Source organism: Giraffa tippelskirchi, chromosome 5 (genome assembly GCF_054371585.1).
Source record: "Giraffa tippelskirchi isolate mGirTip1 chromosome 5, T2T-mGirTip1v1.2.pri, whole genome shotgun sequence".
NCBI classification, from domain to species: Eukaryota; Metazoa; Chordata; class Mammalia; order Artiodactyla; family Giraffidae; genus Giraffa; species Giraffa tippelskirchi.
Genome location: NC_137279.1, coordinates 173,583,572 through 173,603,606, shown reverse-complemented (window position 1 = coordinate 173,603,606; position 20,035 = coordinate 173,583,572). Strand labels below are relative to the sequence as shown.

Genomic DNA, 20,035 nt, shown 5'->3' with positions numbered 1-20,035 from the left:
TACTGTTTCTCTAAAAGAAGTAGTTGGAAAGACACTAATGACTGTGTGGTCAATGGTAAAGAGGACACAGGTAGTCTAGGGCATGAGGTAGCAATGTTGTTGTTGTTGTGTTGCTAAGTTGAGTCTGACACTTTGTGACCCCATGGACTGCAGCACGCCAGGCTTCTCTGTCCTTCAGTTTCTCCTGGAGTTTGTTCAAATTCATGTCCATTGAATTGGTGATGCTATCCAACCATTTCATCCTCTGTCTCCCCTTATCCTCCTGCCCTCAATATTTTCCAGCATCAGGGTCTTTTCCCATGTGTCTGTTTTTCACATCAGGTAGCCAAAGTACAGTAGCCTCAGCTTCAGCATCAGTCCTTGCAATGAATATTCAAGGTTGATTTCCTTTAGGATTGACTGGTTTGATCTCCTTGCCGTCCAAGGGACTCTCAGGAGTCTTCTCCGGCACCACAATTCGTAAGCAACAATTCTTCAGCGCTCAACCTTGTTTATGGTCCAACTCTCACATCCATACATGACCACTGAAAAAACCATAGCTTTGACTATACAGATCTTTGTCAGCAAAATAATGTCTCTGCTTTTTAACATGCTATTTAGGTTTATCATCGTTTTCCTTCCAAGGAGCAAGTGTCTCCAAATACATGGCTGCAGTCACCATCTACAGTGATTTTGAAGCCAAAGAAAGTGAGACTGCTATCTCTATGACTGCTTCCACTTTTTCAGCTTCTGTTTGCCATGAAATGTTGCAATGAGATGCCATGATCTTATATTTTAAACGCTGAGTTTCAAGCCAGCTTTTTCACTCTCTTCTATCACTCTTGTTAAGAGTTTTTTAGTTCCTCTTCACTTTCTGCCATTAGAGTAGTATCATCTGCATATCTGAAGTTGTTGGTATTTCTCCCGGTAATCTTGATTCCAGTTTGCGAGTCATGCAGCCAAACTTGCACATGATACACTCTGCACATAAACTGAATAAACAGGGTGACAATATACAGCCTTGACGTACTCCTTTCCCAATTTGGAACCAACCTGCTGTTTCATGTCCAATTCTAACTGTTGCTTCTTAACCGGCATCATTCAGGTTTCTCAGGAGGCAGGTAAGGTGGTCTGATACTCCCATCTCTTGAAGAATTTTCCAGTTTGTTGTGATCCACACAATCAAAGGCTTTAGCATAGTCATTGAAGCAGAAGTAGGTGTTTTTCTGGAAATCCCTCCCCTTCTCAATGATCCAGCAAATGTTGATAATTTGATCTCTGGTTCCTCTATGTTTTTAAGCCCAGCTTGTACATCTGGAAATTCTTGATTCAGATACTGCCGAATCCTAGCTTGTAGGATTTTGAGCATAATCTTGCTAGCATATAAAGTGAGCACAATGGTATGTAGTTTGAACATTCTTTAGCATTGCCCTTCTTTGGGATTGGTATCAAAACTGACCTTTGCCAGTCCTGTGACCACTGCTGAGTTTTCCAAATTTGCTGACATATTGAGTGCAGTCCTTTAAGAGCATCATCTTTGAGGATTTTCAATAAAGATACACAAAACATCATTATTGGATGTTACTAACCAAATTTTTATAAAAGCAAGGTTCTAATGACCATCTATTCAATATCTTAGAACTTTTCAGTCAAATTAAAGAGTTTAGTAAGATTGGCTGGTTGTTCCTAGCTGTACTAGTGAGAGCACTGAAGGAAATGGATGAGATTGTGGATTCAAACTCCCAGGCTAAACTATACATACTTGACCAGAAATCTTCTATGTCAGATCTGAAAGAAACCTTTGTTTCCTGTAGCCACATGGCCTCAGCCAAGGCTGAGATTTGTGAAAACTAAATCCAGGGTCTCATCCTGTCAATGTTTGAATTACGTGCAAGTTGATTTCCCAATCTTCTGCCAAAGTGTGAGCATTTATTGGGAAGTAATGGGAACCTGAAATTGGAATGGGGACATATGGGAAGATCACAGTGAAGCTGGAAACATTAAACCCCTAACTTTTGCTACTTCTTCTTTACCAATTGATGAATATATGTGTCCCAGTTATGCATTCCAGAACCAGAAAAATAACTTTAGTAGCGGTGGATATACAGCAAGAGCTAGGTGGCAATAACTTGCATGTCTGAGGTAAGGTTCTCCAGGAGGGTGTAAATGCTCTAAATTAAAGGCCAATGTATGGTGCTATTTTTTTTTTCCACTTTGTTGACTTTGAGTTGATTTGAAATACTATATTATTTTCAGGTGTACAGCAAAGTGATTCAGATATATGCATTATATGCATACATATTCTTTTTTAGATGCTTCCCTATTCAGTCCAGTTCAGTCGCTCAGTAATGTCTGACTCTTTGTGACCCCATGAATCGCAGCATGCCAGGCCTCCGTGTCCATCACCTACTGCCCGAGTTTACCCAAACTCATGTCCGTTGAGTTGGTGATGCCAGCCAACCATCCCATCCTCTGTCACCCCCTTCTCCTCCTGCCCCCAATCCTTCCCAGCATCAGGGTCTTTTCCAATGAGTCAACTTTTCACATGACGTGGCCCAAGTATTGGAGTTTCAGCTTCAACATCAGTCCTTCCAATGAACATCAGGATTGATCTCCTTTAGGATGCACTGGTTGGATCTCCTTGCTGTCCAAGGGACTCTCAAGAGTCTTCTCCAACACCATAGCTCAAAAGCATCAATTCTTCGGCGCTCAGCTTTCTTCACAGTCCAACTCTCACATTCATACGTGACTACTGGACAAACCATAGCCTTGACTAGATGGAACTTTGTGGACAAAGTATTGTCTCTGCTTTTTAATATGCTATCTAGGTTGGGCATAACTTTCCTTCCAAGGAGTAAGGGTCGTTTAATTTCATGGCTAAAATCACCATCTGCAGTGATTTTGGAGCCCCTCAAAATAATTCTGACACTGTTTCCACTGTTTCCCCATCTCTTTGCCATGATCTTAGTTTTCTCAATCTTTAAGCCAACTTTTTCACTCTCCTCTCTCACTTTCATCAAGAGGCTTTTTAGTTCTTCTTCACAAAATATATTGAAAAAATTTCCTGTGTTATACAGTAAATTCTTGAGATTGGTCTACTTTATATACAGTAGTGTTTATAGATCAATCCCATACTCCTAATTTATTCCGTTATCCCTTACTCCTTGGTAAGCTAATGCATGTTTCTATGCCTGTGACTCCATTTCTGTTTTGTAAAAAAGTTCATTTGTATTATTTTATACTTTCTCCCCAGTACCTCTATTCCTTTTATTTATTTATTTTAATTAGAGGCTAATTACTTTACAATATTGTGGTAGTTTATGTCATACATCAACAAAGCACGGGTGTACATGAGTCCCCACATCCTGTACCCCCTCCTACCCCATCTCTCTGGGTTGTCCCAGAGCACCAGCTTTGAGTGCCCTGCTTCATGTATTGAACTTGCACTGGTCATCTGTTTTACATATGGTAATACATTGATATCAGATTGATTATATTCTTTGCAGCCAAAGATGGAGAAGCTCTATACAGTCAGCAAAAACAAGACCGGGAGCGGACTGTGGCTCAGATCATGAACTCCTTATTGCCAAATTCAGACTTAAATTGAAGAAAGTAGGGAAAACCACTAGACCATTCAGCTGTGACCTAAATCAAATTCCTTATGATTATACAGTGGAAGTCAGAAATAGATTTAAGGGACTAGATCTGATAGACAGATTGCCTGATGAACTATGGACGGAAGTTCATGACATTATACAGGAGACAGCGATCAAGACTATCCTCATGGAAAAGAAATGCAAAAAAGCAAACTGGCTGTCTGAGGAGGGCTTACAAATAGCTGTGAAAAGAAGAGAAGTGAAAAGCAAAGGAGAAAAGCAAAGATATTCCCATCTGAATGCAGAGTTCCAAAGAAGAGCAAGGAGAGTTAAGAAAGCTTTCCTCAGCGATCAATGCAAAGAAATAGAGAAAAACAACAGAATGGGAAAGACTAGAGATCTCTTCAAGAAAATTAGAGATACCAAGGGAACATTTCATGCAAAGATGGGCTTGATAAAAGACAGAAGTGGTATGGACCTAACAGAAGGAGAAGATATTAAGAAGAGGTGGCAAGAATACACAGAAGAACTGTACAAAAAAGATCTTCACGACCCAGATAATCACGATGGTGTGATCACTCACCTAGAGCCAGACATTCAGGAATGTGAAGTCAAGTGGGCCTTAGGAAGCATCACTACGAACAAAGGTAGTGGAGGTGATGGAATTCCAGTTGAGCTATTTCAAATTCTAAAAGATGATGCTGTGAAGGTGCTGCACTCAATATGCCAGCAAATCTGGAAAACTCAGCAGTGGCCACAGGATTGGAAAAGGTCAGTTTTCATCCCAATCCCAAAGAAAGGCAATGCCAAAGAATGCTCAAACTACAGCACAATTGCACTCATCTCACATGCTAGTAAAGTAATGCTCAAAATTCTCCAAGCCAGGCTTCAGCAATACGTGAACCGTGAACTTCCAGATGTTCAAGCTGGTTTTAGAAAAGGCAGAGGAACCAGAGATCAAATTGCCAACATCCGCTGGATCATCGAAAAAGCAAGAGAGTCCCAGAAAGACATCTATTTCTGCTTTATTGACTATGCCAAAGCCTTTGACTGTGTGGATGACAATAAACTGTGGAAAATTCTGAAAGAGATGGGAATACCAGACCATATGACCTGCCTCTTGAAAAACCTGTATGCAGGTCAGGAAGCAACAGTTCGAACTGGACATGGAACAACAGACTGGTTCCAAATAGGAAAAGGAGTACGTCAAGGCTGTATATTGTCACCCTGCTTATTTAACTTATATGCAGAGTACATCATGAGAAACGCTGAGCTGGAAGAAACAGAAGCTGGAATCAAGATTGCAGGAAGAAATATCAATAACCTCAGATATGCAGATGACACCACCCTTATGGCAGAAAGTGAAGAAGAACTAAAGAGCCTCTTAATGAAAGTGAAAGAGGAGACTGAAAAATTTGGCTTAAAGCTCAACGTTCAGAAAACTAAGATCATGGCATCTGGTCCCATCAGTTCATGGGAAATAGATGGGGAAACAGTGGAAACAGTGTCAGACTTTATTTTTTTGGAGCTCGAAAATCACTGCAGATGGTGAATGCAGCCATGAAATTAAAAGATGTTTACTCCTTGGAAGGGAAGTTATGACCAACCTAGATAGCATATTTAAAAGCAGAGACATTAGTTTGCCAACAATGGTCCGTTTAGTCAAGGCTATGGTTTTTCCAGTAGCCATGTATGGATGTGAGAGTTGGATGGTGTAGAAAGCTGAGTGCCGAGGAATGGATGCTTTTGAAGTGTGTTGGAGAGGACTCTTGAGAGTCCCTTGAACTGCAAGATCTAGCCAGTCCATGCTAAGGGAGATCAGTCCTGGGTGTCCATTGGAAGGACTGATGTTTAAGTTGAAACTCCAATACTTTGGCCACCTAATGCGAAGGGTTGACTCATTGGAAAGGACACTAATGCTGGGCAGAATTGGGGGCAGGAGGAGAAGGGGACGACAGAGGATGAGATGGCTGGATGGCATCACTGACTCAATGGACATGGGTATGGGTAGACTCTGGGAGTTGCTGATGGACAGGGAGGACTGGCATGCTATGGTTCACGGGCTCACAAATAATCAGAGATGACTGAACGACTGAACTGAACTGAACTGAATATACATGTTTAAGTGCCATTCTATCATATCACCCAATCCCCGCCTATTCCCAAGTAGTCCAAAAGCCTGTTCTTTACTTCCTTGTCTCTATTGCTATCTTCCATACAGGGTCATCATTACCATCTTTCTAAATTCCATTTATATGCATTAATATTCTGTATTAGTCTTTCTCCAACTGACTTACTTCATTCTGTATAATAGACTCCAGTTCGTCCACCTCATTAGAACTGACTCAAATACTTTCTTTATAATACTGAGTAATATTCCATTGTGTATATGTACCACAACTTCCTTACCCATTCATCTCCTAATGGACATCTAGGTTGCTTCCATGTCCTGGCTTTTGTAAACAGTGCTACGATGAACACTGGGGTACACATTCCCTTAATTTCTGGTTTCCTCAGTGTGTATGCCATGCAGTGGGAAATCTGGGTCATATGGCAGTTCTATTTCCAATTTTTAAAGGAATCTCCACACTGTTCTTCATAGTGACTATACAAGTTTGCATTCCCAAGTGAGGCATTGTCATTTCTGCCTTAGCCTCTGGAGAAGCTCCATATTTACAAGTTTCCTGAGGGGCCCAGCTTCTCCTGGTGTGGCAGCCAAGACTTGTGCCCAGCTGCTCCCTACCAGGCCCTCCTGCACACACACGCCTCTACCCCTTGTGGTCTCTGAGGAGCCTTTAGGCCCTGCCTGTGAGGAAAGGCTGCCAGGGGGCTGGTGACATGGCCAGGATGGGTCCTTCTCAAATCTCTTCTGGGGTGAAGGAGACTCTTGTGCCTGACCAAGCGTGTAAGACTTCCCTGCTCAGCACAGGGTGGGCACTGACTGGACCCCTCTACAGATGTGGTGAGAAAGCTGCCACAGAAGAACAGGGAGGCTCCTTTCCTGACAGGTGTTGGTGTGAGCGTCTTCCCTCTGAGCCTTAGGCGACGAGGCCTTTCTCCTGACTCAGCTGTCATGGGAGCCTCAGGTGCCGGGCAGGTTGTGGGGCTTGAGTGACTCCAGAGTTTAAAGCTGCAGGGGGTCTGAACACGCTCTCCCTCTAGGGTCTTGGCCCCACAGAGCAGGTGTTATCTCCCCTCCTCCTCCCTGCTGTTATTCCCTCCCCTTCTCTCTCTTCTGCTTCATCCAACTCCTTTCAGAGAAGACACACACATTCCATATGATATTGTAAACTTTATTCATGGCCGGGGAAAGAGGAAATCATGCAAGTGAAACGCGGTAGACCGATCTCACACAGGCGACAGCAGCGGCCCAGGGCGAAGGGAGTTACACTGGGTTTAACAGTGATGACTTCCCATGTGTTCCTGTCCTAGTTCCCGGAAGCCCGGAATACACCTGTTTGATCTGAATTGCCCAAATAAGCACAAAGTTTTGATGAAAGACAAGGTTATGTGAAGACAGAAGCAGAAGGACATTTGAAGATAATTCTGGATTTAAATATGAAGGAGGACCAGGATCCAAGGAATGAAAGCATTGCAGCTCTAGATGCAAAAATGGCAAAAAGCAGGATCCTGTCCCAGGTCCCTGGATGAGGGGCCTGTCAACATCTTGGTTGTGTCCAGGGAAACCCATTTCTGACTTCTCACTCCAGAGCCATCAGAGGATAACTTTGTGTGGTTCTAAGTCCCTAAGGCAGAGGCAAATTATTTTAGCATCTAAACAGAAGTGGATACATGGACAGACAGGCAGCCAGAGGGGAGAAATACAGAGGAGAACAGACAGACTGGAGAATGTCGGGTGATCAAGATTCAGGTGGATCTTGAGAGACGCAGGGTGTCAGAGACAGATGGAGAGATAAGCAGATAGGGAGCCTGGAGAAAGGTGAGAGGAGAAGGGCAGAAAGTCTGCTGCTGGGCAGGAGGCAGGAGATGAGGCAAGCTGGCAGGGGGCAGACAGAAGGAAGAAGTGGGCAAAGAGGCAAGGACAGGAGAGAGTGACAGCAAGACAGGATGGCAGGCAGAGGCCCTCAGAGCTTGTCCTTTTCCCCACGTGGATCAGACAGCCTCCTGAGCTGCAAGTGGATCCCATTTTTGGATCTCAGCACAATGAGTGGCATGGGCACGGGGATCCTGGAGGGATCCGGTGACAGCTCAAAGCGAAGCAAGGTCAGGGCCACGGCCACCTTCAACTCATTCATGGCAAACCGCTTCCCGATGCAGTTCCTGGGTGAGGAGGGGAAAAGGAAGTGAGCAGAGACTTCTAATCCCTGCGGAGCACAGGGATTCAGGGCTGTCCTCCAGCTGGCCCAGCCCTGATCCCTTCCTTACTCATCACACTGAAGTTGCCAGCAAAGCTCTCCCCCGACAGATGACAAAGTCCACCTCTCTAAGGTCTAGCTCCTAACTCCTAGTCCTGCTCTCAGCAGGAAAACCTGGGGAGCATCGGTGCTCCAAGCCACAGAGTCAAGAGAAGTGGATCAAGAACTGCGAACCAGTACTTTATTCACTCGTCCACTGTCAATTCCTGGTTTCAGGTCAGCCCAGTGCACTGTATCGGGCAGGGTGGACACTCTCTCAGGACCTTATCACCTACGGTGGACAAACAGGCTGTCGAGTCCCCAGAGATGCCAAGACAGGGTTGTGCAAGGAATCAGAATGCTAACAGGGAGGCTTCCTGGTTAACAAGGGTTAACCACCCTGAACCTACTGGACAAATTCCCTCCCAGTTAATGGTCTGGCTTTCTGTCTCCCTCAGCTCCTCAGTCAATCTACATTTGGAACCTTCCCAATACAATCCAGAAATGACCCTCGTAACCATCCCTTGGGCTCCTCATCTGACTTTTTCAGCCTCCGTTCCTCCCCTCCCTCTACAACCACAGCAGCTCCAGGACTGCTATATTCCACATCACAGGGGGGAACACGTCCCAGTGCCTCACCTGCATCACAGCCCTCTCTGGGTTCTTCCAAGCTCATCTGGGGTCTGTCCCTCTCCTCTTCCTGACTCAGGCACTGTTGAGGTTCCCTCCCCTCGCCTCTGCCATCCTCATGCTCAAGGCTCAATCCAGTGACCACCACCCTCACCCCCTCTGCTGGCTGCACCTCTTCCCACTCTGGACCCTCAAGGCATCATGGGTGTTAACTCAAGGACACATCACATCCAGTGCCCAGCACAGTGCCAGATCATGGATCCTCCCACAGTCTGCTCAATGAATGAATGAGTGAAAGAGTGGGTGTGCGAATGATGTCTGTCTTGAGTAGACGTGTTGACATGTTGACAGTCAACCCTGAGTGAGGACAGCATTATCATCCCTGTGTTCCCATCTCCTAGCACGGGTCCTGGTACACGGAGACACGCTTAATACATACTTCCATATTTAAACAATATTAATTGAATTGAAAACAAGTCAAGTGGAATGAGAATATAAGAAATATTCAGTCTGACCTAGGAATCAAGCTGCGTAAGCCCTCCTGTCCTCTAGTGGCAGCTGCATGACAGGCAGCCATATCTACAAGGAAGGACTGGACTCTGGTGTAAACCAAATCCTAGAATCAATTCAGGAAGACAGTTTGCATCAATACTGTTCTGCAAAGGTTGATTCACCAACTGAGAGATTACTAGAGCTGTAGAGTGAGAAAAAACTTGTTTCTACTAAATTACAAAGTCACTGAAGTTACTATTTCAGGGGAGGTTCTCCAGCCTTTAAGATCTTCAGAGCAATCATTTAGGAGTGTATAATCCAGGATAAGAGCTGTTTCGATGTGCTTTATGTCTTACATGCAATGGATTTTTCAAATGCATGTGTCAAACACAAAATAGTCTCCCTCCTGTAAGGAAAGAGCAAATTAACCAAGATGACATGGTCAGGCTCTCTTGCCCTGTGGTCTCTCACTGTTGCCTCATGCTTTGTAAATAATGATTATGTAACAGCTGAGATCACGTATACCACTGCATGCGTGTGTCACATGGTACTCGCTTGGACTCTGGCTACTTTTGTTATATAAAGTCCACCTGGAAAAGCTCTGGAGGACGTGTGTGGTACACCTTTATGAGTTTCACCATGAAAGCCCTGGTTACTGCTGCACTGGGGCTACGTTGGGCAACATCATGGCTATATTATATGAGGTTATGTTCTAGCTAGGCTGTGGTGTTTATGGTTGCTGCTATGGTGGCTGCGTCAGGCAGGACAGAGGCTGTGTTATGGCGGCCATTCCAGCCAGGAGAGAATAAATGTGTCTGCAGTTCCTATGGATCGTCTAGTCCTCCTTCAGCCTCTTAGCTGACCCTTTGCTTATCCTGGGTTCAGCAAACAGTGTGCACCGTGTGAACAGTGAGGCAACTGGCATCATGAGCAGAATCAGCAATAGAGTCCTCCACTTTAAGGTCTTTCTTACTAACATTACCCTGTACTATATGGGACTGTGGTGTCTAAATTCTGCTTTTAAATGAAGAATTTTGGCAACAGAAAACTGTGTCATTGTTATATTAATACACAGTGAAAACTATGTTGGATGTCCTTCAGGAATAGAGAACACACTGATGACTATGAAAATTTCTTCAAACTACAGCTGTAACTGATCACATACATGACTTGAAGCCTCAGGACATGGAAGGCAGTTGGAATTCCCAGCCTAGGCAAGCACGATGAATACATTGAGGGGCAGACTGGTGAATTAAGCAAAAACCAGTGGGCTGACTAGGAAGGCGGGAACAGAGAAAATCATCTTTTTAGGTGACTGAAATTGTGCTAACCAAACGTGTAGTTTAAGTTTCAGGAAGACCTCTAATGCTAAAACGTCATACTTCTACAGTGGGAAAAATCCAGGATACTTTGGATGGAAATGAGGTCAATCCTTGTGGACATTAGGAGGTCAGTGTCATTGTGGTGGGCCCTGAAGACCTTCTTGTACATGGAGAACCACACCTCCTTCTCAGCACTTCAACATACAAGGACAGAACTTCATGTTCCACACGTGAAGGTTGACAGTCACACACATCGGGTAGCAACCAGTGACACTTGCTTCCCCAAGTACAGAGGCCTCACCTGGAGCCTCCTGAGAAGGGCAGGAAGGCATGGCTGTGTCGACTAGAACCTGGTGCAAAGCGGGTTGGGTCAAACACCTGCAGAGAGAGCACCGGAGCCAGGACATTTGGGGTCAAATCGCTTAAGTGAATCCACCAGGGGATAAGAATCTCAGAGAGGGAGCAGGGGAAGGGTTTGGTGTCGGGAGAGCATCCCATCTCCTCCTCCTCCGTTCATCATACCTCTGGGTTTGGCCACACCTTCGGGTTGTGATGAAGCCCATAAAAAGAGAGGGAGACTAAGATTCCTGTGGGGCAGAGAGGAGAGAGAGAAGCCTGATGATCCCATGGTGCAGGGGATGTGTGTCTTCACAAAAGTCCTGGGAGCCACCATGGGAGCACCCTCTGTCACTCTGAATGAAATGATGCTCTTGCAAGACAGGTGGGCGGGGCATGACAAAGCACACCATCACAGATTAGGGGTAGGTGACCACAGCCCAGGATTGAGAATTAAAAGAACTGCAAGGTTATGCTTAGGAGCAGCTCAGGTGACAACTCACATTTATCAGGTGCCATCATGAACCCAGGGAAAGTGAAATAATCATTTAATCCTCACACAAGCTCTCCTGTCCCCACGAGCCCATGAAGCACCTGAGGCTCAGAGAGGTTATGGGTTGGGTCTATGGTCCCACATTTTGGAGGAAACCAGGCTGGGATTAAGACCCACTGGATGCTAAATCAGTGAGTGCCTTCCAGCCATGACAGGGCTCTTAGACCTCATCATCACCTGCTCTTTGCCATCCACCAGAGGACACCTCAGAGACTAGACCCTCTGACGTATGACAGTGGAGTCTGTTGAGCTCCCTCCTTTACTTACACCCCATATGGAAGAACCATGCCTCCCCCTGCTTCTGCTTTTCTCTTAAGCCTTCATGATTCAAGGAATTAGAATTTTAGTCTCCATCGTAAGACCGCACAGAAGGGTCAACATTTATTTGTTGAGCTTTGTTGCATTCAAATTCTGTGTCAAATCATTTTTCTTTCAGTAGAGGTTAATTACTTCACAATGATGTGCTGGTTTCTGCCTTACTACAGTGCAAATAAGGTACAGTTATGTATGTACATATATATGGATAAGGAAATGGCAACTCACTCCCATATTCTTGCCTGAGAAATGTCATGGACAGTGGAGCCTGGTGGGCCACAGTCTATGGGGTCTCAAAAGAGCCAGACACAACTTAGCAACTAAACAACAGCTATATCCCCTCCATCTTGCATCTCTCTCCCCCTTCCCATTCCACCCCTCTAGGTCACCTCAGAGAATCAGGCTGGGCTTCCTTTTATATAGCAGCTTTCCACTAGATACATGTTAATATTTCACACATGGTAGTCTGTCTATGTCAATGGTACTTTCCCAATTCATCCTACCCTCTCCTTACCCTCCTGCGTCCACAAGTCCATTCCCTATGTCTGCATCTACATTCCTTCTCTGCAAATAGGTTCATCAAAACTATTTTCTTAGATCCTATATATACATGTGTGTGTGTTAATATATGGTATTTGATTTTCTCTTTCTGAGTGCTTCACTCTGTATAACAAGCTGTAGATTCTTCCACTTCACTGCAACTGACTCAGATTCATTCCATTTTATACTGACTAATATTCCATTGCATATATAGACCACATCTTCATTATCCATTCATCTGTCAGTGGACATCTAGGTTGCTTCCACGTCCTGGCTGTTGCAAACAATGCTGCAATGAACACTGTGGCACATGTGCTTTTTGGATTCTGGTTTTCCCAGGGTATATTCCCAGTAGTAGGTTTGTTGAATATGTGGTAGTATTAATTGTAGGTTTTATGGAAAAGCATTTTTTAAAACTCATTCAAACTACAGAATAAATATTATCTTTAGGCAGACAAGAGCCAGAGTATTCTGGAACTGGAAGTGCACAGGTGGATTTCTGGTCTACCACGTGGTTCTACAGTGTGCTTAGCTGAATGGTGAGGTGAGGTTCATACCTGCAGGTAAGGAGCATCCATCAGGGAAGGTGATGGGCTTGCTAAGATTTCTGGAAACAGTTGGCACTGGCGTGTAGAGTCTCATGGCCTCCTTGATGCACATGGTGGTGTATGGCATCTGGTCCAGATGGTCCCTGAAAGGAAGCTCATTTGAGGACAGGCGGGACTGGACAACCACTGATTCTCTCTAGCTCAGGTAGGACAGGGTCCTTCACCTCCAGGAAACTCACCACGTGATGGAAGCACCACCCCCCAGGAGGCTCTGGATCTCTTCCCGACACCTCTGCTGATGCTCTGGGTGGGAGGCTAGAGCATAGAGGATCCAGGAGATGCCACTGGCTGTGGTGTCGTGACCCCCAAACATGAACGTGTCCACTTCGGCACGGAGGTCCTCGTCAGACAAGCTGCTTCCATGCTCCATCTGTGGAGGCAGGGCCAGAGTGCAGCTATGCCCTTCCTGTGTGCTTCTGCCCAAAGGCTCAGGCCTCTCCTGCCCACACTCACTCTGGCAAAGAGGAGGATGTCCAGGAAGTCCAAGTGCCTCCTGCTCCTCACCGTCTCCAGCTCTCCCTCCTTCTGCAGGTGAGCCTTCCTCTCCTTGATCACTGCATCTGTCCCAGAACAGTGGTTCCCAGACAGAGCTGAGGACTCTGAGGGTTCAGATGCAGCACCCACCATAGCCCCATCTGCCCCTCAGGCCCAATCTGGCTGCCAGGTGGCTGAGGGTGAGGGTGGGACTAGGGGAACATATCAGGACTGAGAGCTCAAGCATCATCTACTCCAGACAGGAATCCCCGCAGTATCACAGCCCGTGGGGCCTCTGCCTGAATTCTGTCAGGAGGGGAGTCTCACTCAGTCATCATCAACCTGGTGACTACTGAAATTCTCTACACAAGACCTGACACCCTGAACTCTGGGTTCACAGTCCGTGCAGAAGGCGGGTGTGGGTCAGCTCCTGAAGAGAAAGCAGGAGTCTGGGCTCTGCCTGAAGGGTCAAGGTCAGGTCTTTCACTTGTGCCTAATGAAGGTGGGGGAGCAGCCTGACGGGAAGAGGGGAACCTGTGTGTTGATGGGCGAGGTGGCAGGCCTGCTGGTTCCAGCGGCCTTCAGGGGTCAGCCTGTAGATGAAGTCGTTCTGATAGAAAACATTTCTCTGTCGGGAAAAAAACAGATGACTGAGGTCCCTGGTGGTCTTGATGTAGGACTGAGAATTCCTGAAGGGAGAGGACACAGAAAAGACTGGAGTTGAGGGAGCCTCTGACCTGGAGAGCAAGTTGGGCTCTGGGTGGAGAATTCCTCAGGTAACACTGAGGCATTGTCATTTCTGCCTCATTGCCCAGGAGCCATCCCCCTGGAGTCCTTTACAAGTGTCCTGAGCAGCCAGGCTTCTCCCTCTGCAGGATTCAGGGACCTCTGAGAGAGTCAAGGGTGGTCTGGGTGGAATTTGACCATGGTCCTTGTCTCCGTATAGAATGTTACTTTTTGTGCTGATAAGCACCCACACTGCCCTTACTGCCTCTCAGGTAAGTCCTTCCCAGGTGGTGAGAACAGGACCCTGCCCTTGAAGAGCTGTCACCGACCTTTCTGTCTGGATGCTGCCGTGGTGGCTGAAGGCGCACTTCATGATGGTGTCCAGGGTCATCAAGGAGACATGTCCAAAGATCTCCAGATGTGAGTCCTGGCTAACGAGCTTCTCCCACTTGTCCTGTGGAGGGATGGGGATTGACCCTGCTCTGCTCACCTAGAAGACATGTGCTGCCAAGGCCAGGCTTTCTCTCTGGCTCTACGTCTTCAGATGACATTTCTTCACTTTCTAGGCAGACATGTTTTAGCAACTTAGGGCTGTAACACTCGTGTGTAATGTGATGGCTATTTTTTCTGAATCTTTCGTATATATGCAGTTATATTCTCTTCTTATATCCTAACTAATTCTGCGTATTTGGAATAACATGATAATAACCACCTTTGGGAGGGCAGAAAGCAGTTTCTCAGGGGACAACGGGAGAACTTTTGTGTCCTGAGATAAGATCTGGACAGGTGATATCCAACACTAGATGCAAATATTTGAAGGCAAGGAAAAGCTAAAGTTCTCTAATGGGGCTCCTAGAAGGGGCATGAGCTACTCAATTGCTCTCATTCATCTAATGTTAGCTAAGAACAGGTGCTACCTGGTCTGGATCAGAGGTGATGTTTGTGAAGGCCCAGCTCTGTGAGTGTAGACCTGGCCTCATTTCCTCCTATGAATGGCTCAGTGACATGCAGAAGCCATGAAACCTAGGCCAGAGCCCACCTGCCTGACATCCTGGGATGTCCTCTCTGCCACTGAAGCTGCCATTGTCCAGGCCGGCCAGGGCCACTTTGAGCTGACCTCCTTGCTCTATTCCCCTGCGTTCAAACATGGAGATGGGAGAAAAGTCGACCCTGAATACACCATGGCCCTGATTTCTCTTGGTGAGGAGAAAATTATGGATCCAAGCTGGTGCCTAGATGTTCCTCTGTCCCACCTAGTTTTAATGAGTACTGTCTTGTACTAAGTCTAGAGTGCATCATTCTGGGTGGCTCTGTTCAATGGATGTCTGAGAGACATGAGTGTCTGATAGTGGGCCATGTCAACTGTGCTGGATTCTAGTGAATATGGTGACAAGGGATGGACTCACAAGCATCACTCGGACAGAGTCGGCCATGATTCCCACGTAGGGCTTCAGGATGTCGTAGTGGAAGGCTGGGGTTAGCATCCGCCGGTGCTCGAACCACGTCTGCCCCTCCAATAGCACCAAACCTGTCCCTGAACCACAGATGGCTATATGTGGGCATCGCCAAGACCAGGACCATCTTGGGAGGAACCAAGGGTGTCAGGAGAAGTCTCATCATGGGCCAGGGTCGGCGAGGCCAGTACACTTCAGGGATGTGAATTTCCAATACGTTTGTCCATAGCATGTGATTATGATAGCAATGAGGTCGAAAAAGTGTAGGAGGGCAGGTGATAAAAGAACTTATCAAAAAGTCAGGGAACATTAGTAAAGACTGAGAAGTGATGAAGAAGCAGCTAGGCTTCAGAGGGCTACAGCATCATGAAAAAGGCTGATGGTATTATTAGAAAAATGAGGTTTGATTCAGAGATGAGGATTCCTGGCTCCTGTTGTCCTCCATTTACCCAAAGAGACTGCTCTTGGTGAACCTAACGGGTGGGTGGTCGGCACTTGTATTTAAATGTACTTACCAACCCAGGGCTTCAGGTATCTGTAGTTAACATGAGCCTTTGGGTCTGAAAAGTAAGGAGGGAAGATGGATGGGACCCAACTCTGCAGACAGCCTCTAGAGCAGCTGAGGTCTAGACCGTGGGCTCCCTTCCCTTCCTGGTGCTTGTCAGATGGCAGTCAGTCTGAAGCCACCAACACTTGCCTCCCATCCCTGACTGTCTCTGTCCTGGTTGTCACCATGGTCCCAGGAAAGTAGACTCAGTGTTGCAGAGCAGAACACACACAGGACTAAGGTGGTGAATTGCCCTGAAACATAAACTCTGTTCAGTGCCATAGAATGAGACAGAATCTGTGGTTTTTCTACAATCGGTGGTGGTCTGGCCATCTCATGACCCAGGGCAGGCAACAGTGAAAGGTGCCCATCCTAGCCCAGTGTGGACAGGGAATTGGCTCCAGGTGTGGGATCATCTCAATTTGTTTATAAGAAGAAAAAGATGTAAAAGAGAAACTAGCCCCACAAGAGTAAAGCATTTATTAGTAATAAATAATGTTGTCCTTATCTGGCTTGGGGTTGGGGGGTGTTTGGAGGAATTCAGGCCTTGGCGTCTGATGTCCCAGTGTCTTCTGGAATTTCACACCCAGGACCATGTACTCAAATGCAAGATTGCCTCCTGCTGAGGGTTTCCCTCTCACCTGATCTCCCCAGGATCACCTTCATGTAGTCAGGGTCATAGACCACAACAAGGGCCCTTGTGCCCCACAGCCAGCGAACACAGGCCCTCGGGTATTTCTCTACCCTTTTCAGTAGGTGTGGCAGCTCACCCTCCTCTTGGAACTGTCACCAAAGTAAAGACAAGTCAATGACTTCTTTCTTTTAGTTTCGGAGCAGGAGTAGAGGTGAAGGCTTGGAAGGGTGTCAGGAGATAACTCTTGATCTATCAGCTGAACTAAGAGTTTAGAACTATTTCTTCTGACCCGGAATCTCATCCAACTTTGCAGGCTGTCCACCATTGTCCTAAGATCAGATTCTGTCCCATGTCAAGTAGAGTTATGGGTCAACACTATGAACTGCGTACAGAATCTTACATCAAAGATAACTACATAGCTTGTGAAACATTGGAAATAATTTGCACACAGTGACATAATTCCTTGAGCAATTTATGATCATTTGTATCACTTGTTGGGCTTCCCATGTGGCTTAAGTGTTAAGAAACATGCCTACAAAATGGAGACCTGGGTCGATGCCTGGTTGGGAAGATCCCCTGGAGAAAGTAAGCAGTTGTTTCATATTATTTGGTTTATTTAGAGAAGAGATATATATTTTAAGAAATGAATTTATATATTAATTTCATTTTGCCATCCTAATCGTATATATGTTTGATGCTATCTCAGAATACATGTTAATGTATCTTAGTATGAAAGAACGTTTGCAATGTGTATGGCTAAGTGAAAAAAATTAAATATTACATTGTGTGTGTAATATTATTTTCCATGTTGAGTGTGTGAACAGTTGTAGGACAGATTCTGCATGTACAAATATGAGAATGGTATTGAAATAAGATTTTGATATGTGGATTTTTAATCTCAGTTTCATTGACTAATTGTCAGAAACCTTTGTGCACTTCCCATCTTGTAGTGGAATCTTTGCAAACTCCTACGTGTGGACCACGAAGGCCTTTCCTTTTTGACTTTACCCTCTCTCTTCTTGCTCTGACAGGCTGGCGATTCCACAGGACCCATTGCTCTGCCTCCAAGATGCTGCTGCCAGCACTCCTTGCCCTGGATCTACCTGCTCATCTTCCAGGTCTTTGCTCATGTTCTTCCCTCTACCTGGAGGCCCATCATCTTTACCACAGAGCAACTGCCTCTCCTCAACTTTGGAGACTCAATTTGCTTTGTTACCTCTGGATATCTTCTCAGCAGTTGATCCCAGGCATGTTGCATTTAATCACATCATCTTTACTTCAATGGCTTCTGTGTAACTCAGAGCAACCCTCTGCTCTTTGGTATCTCATCTCTGCCTGCATCCTTCTAGTATCAAGACTCACCAGCTCTGAGGCAATTTGTCTACCCTGCGTCATGTTCCTTCACTGAGCTTGTGTGTACTGAGCAGTAACTCTGTGCCAGACACAGGTGGAAGGCACTAAACTAGGATGCGGCTCTAGATGCTTGTCTGTTTGGAGCCTGCAGGTTAGTGAAATAGACTGAGAGACCAAGTGGCCATAAGAGAAGGGCATCATGAAAGTGTGATGGACAGAAGCCGTAGGCTATGGGGAAGCTTTAGGGAAGGGGGCCCAACCCAGAGCTGGATGTTAGAAAAGCCTTCTTCCTGCACTTGCTCTTTCTTTGACTCATAATTTACCAAGATGCTTTCAGGACAGAAAGGTAAACCAGAGGCAAGATTTCCCAGAAGAAGCTCATAGCTATGATCTTGCAGAGAGAAATAGCTGTATCTAGTTAGCACTGACATGTGGGAAGGACATCCAAGGGATAAAGAGTGTCCTCTCCTCTCCTGGGAGACCCACGATGAAAATGACTTGGACCTGGAGCTTGTGAGACACTCATATGAGGGATGAGATCATTCTGGGAAGAGGGCACATGGGAGCTGAGTCCCAGAGGCTGGAATGCACAGGCTGGGGGGAGGACCTTGAGTAACCTGGGGTGCAGGAGATTAGGAAGGAGAGAGAAGAGAGGTACTGGGCCAGCCCGCATGGGGCTTGGGCTGCTTCTAGTTCTTGTCCTTGTCTCCACTCTGCTCTAATTGCACTGCTGAGAAACGGAGACCTCAGCTCTCTGCAACCTGTGATTGTCTCCTAACCTTGTTTAAGTCGCAACCCTCGGTGAGCCATTTTCATGTGGCCCTGACTTTGCTCTGAGCTCCCGCGCCCCCGGGGCAGTGGTGCCCTGCTGGGTGGGCAGGTGCTGCCCCTCCCAGCCTACAAGCTGCTCCCTTCCCTCCTGCCTGTCCCTCCACACAGAGGACTGACACCGCTCTGTGCAGGCTCTGTTTGGCGTGCTGAGGGTGAGGGGGATTACAGGCTCAGTTCCAAGAGCTCATCGTCCAGAGAGAGGACACCAAACAGGCAGTTCTCCTCACCTGGCCCCATCAAGGGATCTTCGCTCCTTTGTGTGGCCTCTGGTGTGGGTTTCTGGCACTGACCTTACGGGACTAAAAAATCTCTTAGTCTGAATGAACCAAGCTGGTTTGTCCCCACACCTGTCATAACCCAACCCAGCCAGTAAGCCTCTTTTCCTGTGACTTGACACCTTCTTAGATTCCTGTCTGTTGTCTCCACACACAGTGAACCCACAGGGCTGATCCATCACACTGAGCACATCTGTGCTCTCAGGCAAGCACAGGGCCAGGTATGAACTTGCTGAGTGTGACCATGCTCTAGATCTCCAGCCCTCCCGACCTTCCCACTCCCCCATCCAGCTCCATCCTACCTCCCGCTTGTGTCCATAGAGCCAGTGGGAAGGAGGAGATGGGAAGTGATGAAGGGCTTTGAGCAGCCACTGTCTGTGCAGGTAGAGCTGTGCCACTTTGAGCAGAAGCAGAACCAGGCCGAGCAGGGAGACCACCTGCAGGAGCCCAGAGACACTGCCCAGGACTCTGGACGGGCTCAGTGCAGAGACACTCATGGTGCAGTGGCTTCTGGAGCACTGACTGTCCCTGACTGTGGCTGACTTTCCCTGAGCTCCCAGCCTGATCTGGGAGGATCTCCCCGCCCACCTGGGGGAGGGTGAAGGTGAACGTAGAGCTCAGATCTGGGGCACCAGACTTGCTGTTCTTTTTTGTTTTTGCTTTTCTTAAACCAATCTCTCTCTTGTTACAAAATGTAAGTATTATGAAGAGAAGATACTATTTATAAATTGATCTGGGAATCTGGGTTGTTCTAGGATACTGCAAACTATCTCATGCTTACATTTTTTGAAACTTTTAAAGAGTTTGAAATAAAACAAAAAAGTAAATATTTTTAAAAGTTTCCTGATGACTGAGTCCCTTCAGTGTTCACCTGAAACTATCACACACTGATTATTGAGTGTACTCCAATAAAAATTGGGCTGGTGGCTCAAGGGTAAAGAATCTGCGTGCAATGCAGGAGACCCAGGTTGATCCTTGGTCAGGAAGATCCCCTGGAGAAAGGAACGGCTACCCA

At 46.4% G+C, this 20,035-nt stretch overlaps 1 protein-coding gene across 2 annotated transcripts; it reads right to left on the bottom strand.

The window, feature by feature from the left end:
• Positions 1–6,854: 6,854 nt before the first annotated feature.
• On the bottom strand, positions 6,855–19,576 carry LOC145507905 (taurochenodeoxycholic 6 alpha-hydroxylase-like). Of its 2 annotated transcripts, none has more exons than XM_081495399.1 (12): positions 19,323–19,576; positions 16,569–16,710; positions 15,896–15,940; positions 15,333–15,460; positions 14,256–14,380; positions 13,735–13,889; positions 13,180–13,286; positions 12,906–13,096; positions 12,676–12,809; positions 10,897–10,961; positions 10,676–10,752; positions 6,855–7,856 (listed from the first exon to the last, which is right to left on the bottom strand). In XM_081495399.1, exons 1-12 carry the CDS (start codon positions 19,515–19,517, stop codon positions 7,661–7,663), a joined length of 1,560 nt encoding a protein of 519 aa, XP_081351525.1. In that variant the 5' UTR covers positions 19,518–19,576; the 3' UTR covers positions 6,855–7,660. The 2 variants fall into 2 exon arrangements, with proteins under 2 accessions (XP_081351525.1, XP_081351526.1); XM_081495400.1 differs by having other exon boundaries at positions 13,735–13,793; positions 19,323–19,554.
• Positions 19,577–20,035: the final 459 nt, after the last annotated feature.

Bases quoted from the DNA above. Each gene is read 5' to 3' on its own strand.
- LOC145507905 (XM_081495399.1), bottom strand. From the start codon at position 19,517: ATGAGTGTCTCTGCACTGAGCCCGTCCAGAGTCCTGGGCAGTGTCTCT. The intron at 13,287-13,734 runs GTTCCCCTCTTC...GTTCTGGGACAG, and splicing joins CCTCGCCCATCAACACACAG to ATGCAGTGATCAAGGAGAGG. The intron at 13,097-13,179 runs GTGAGTGTGGGC...CTGCCTCCACAG, and splicing joins ACATCCTCCTCTTTGCCAGA to ATGGAGCATGGAAGCAGCTT.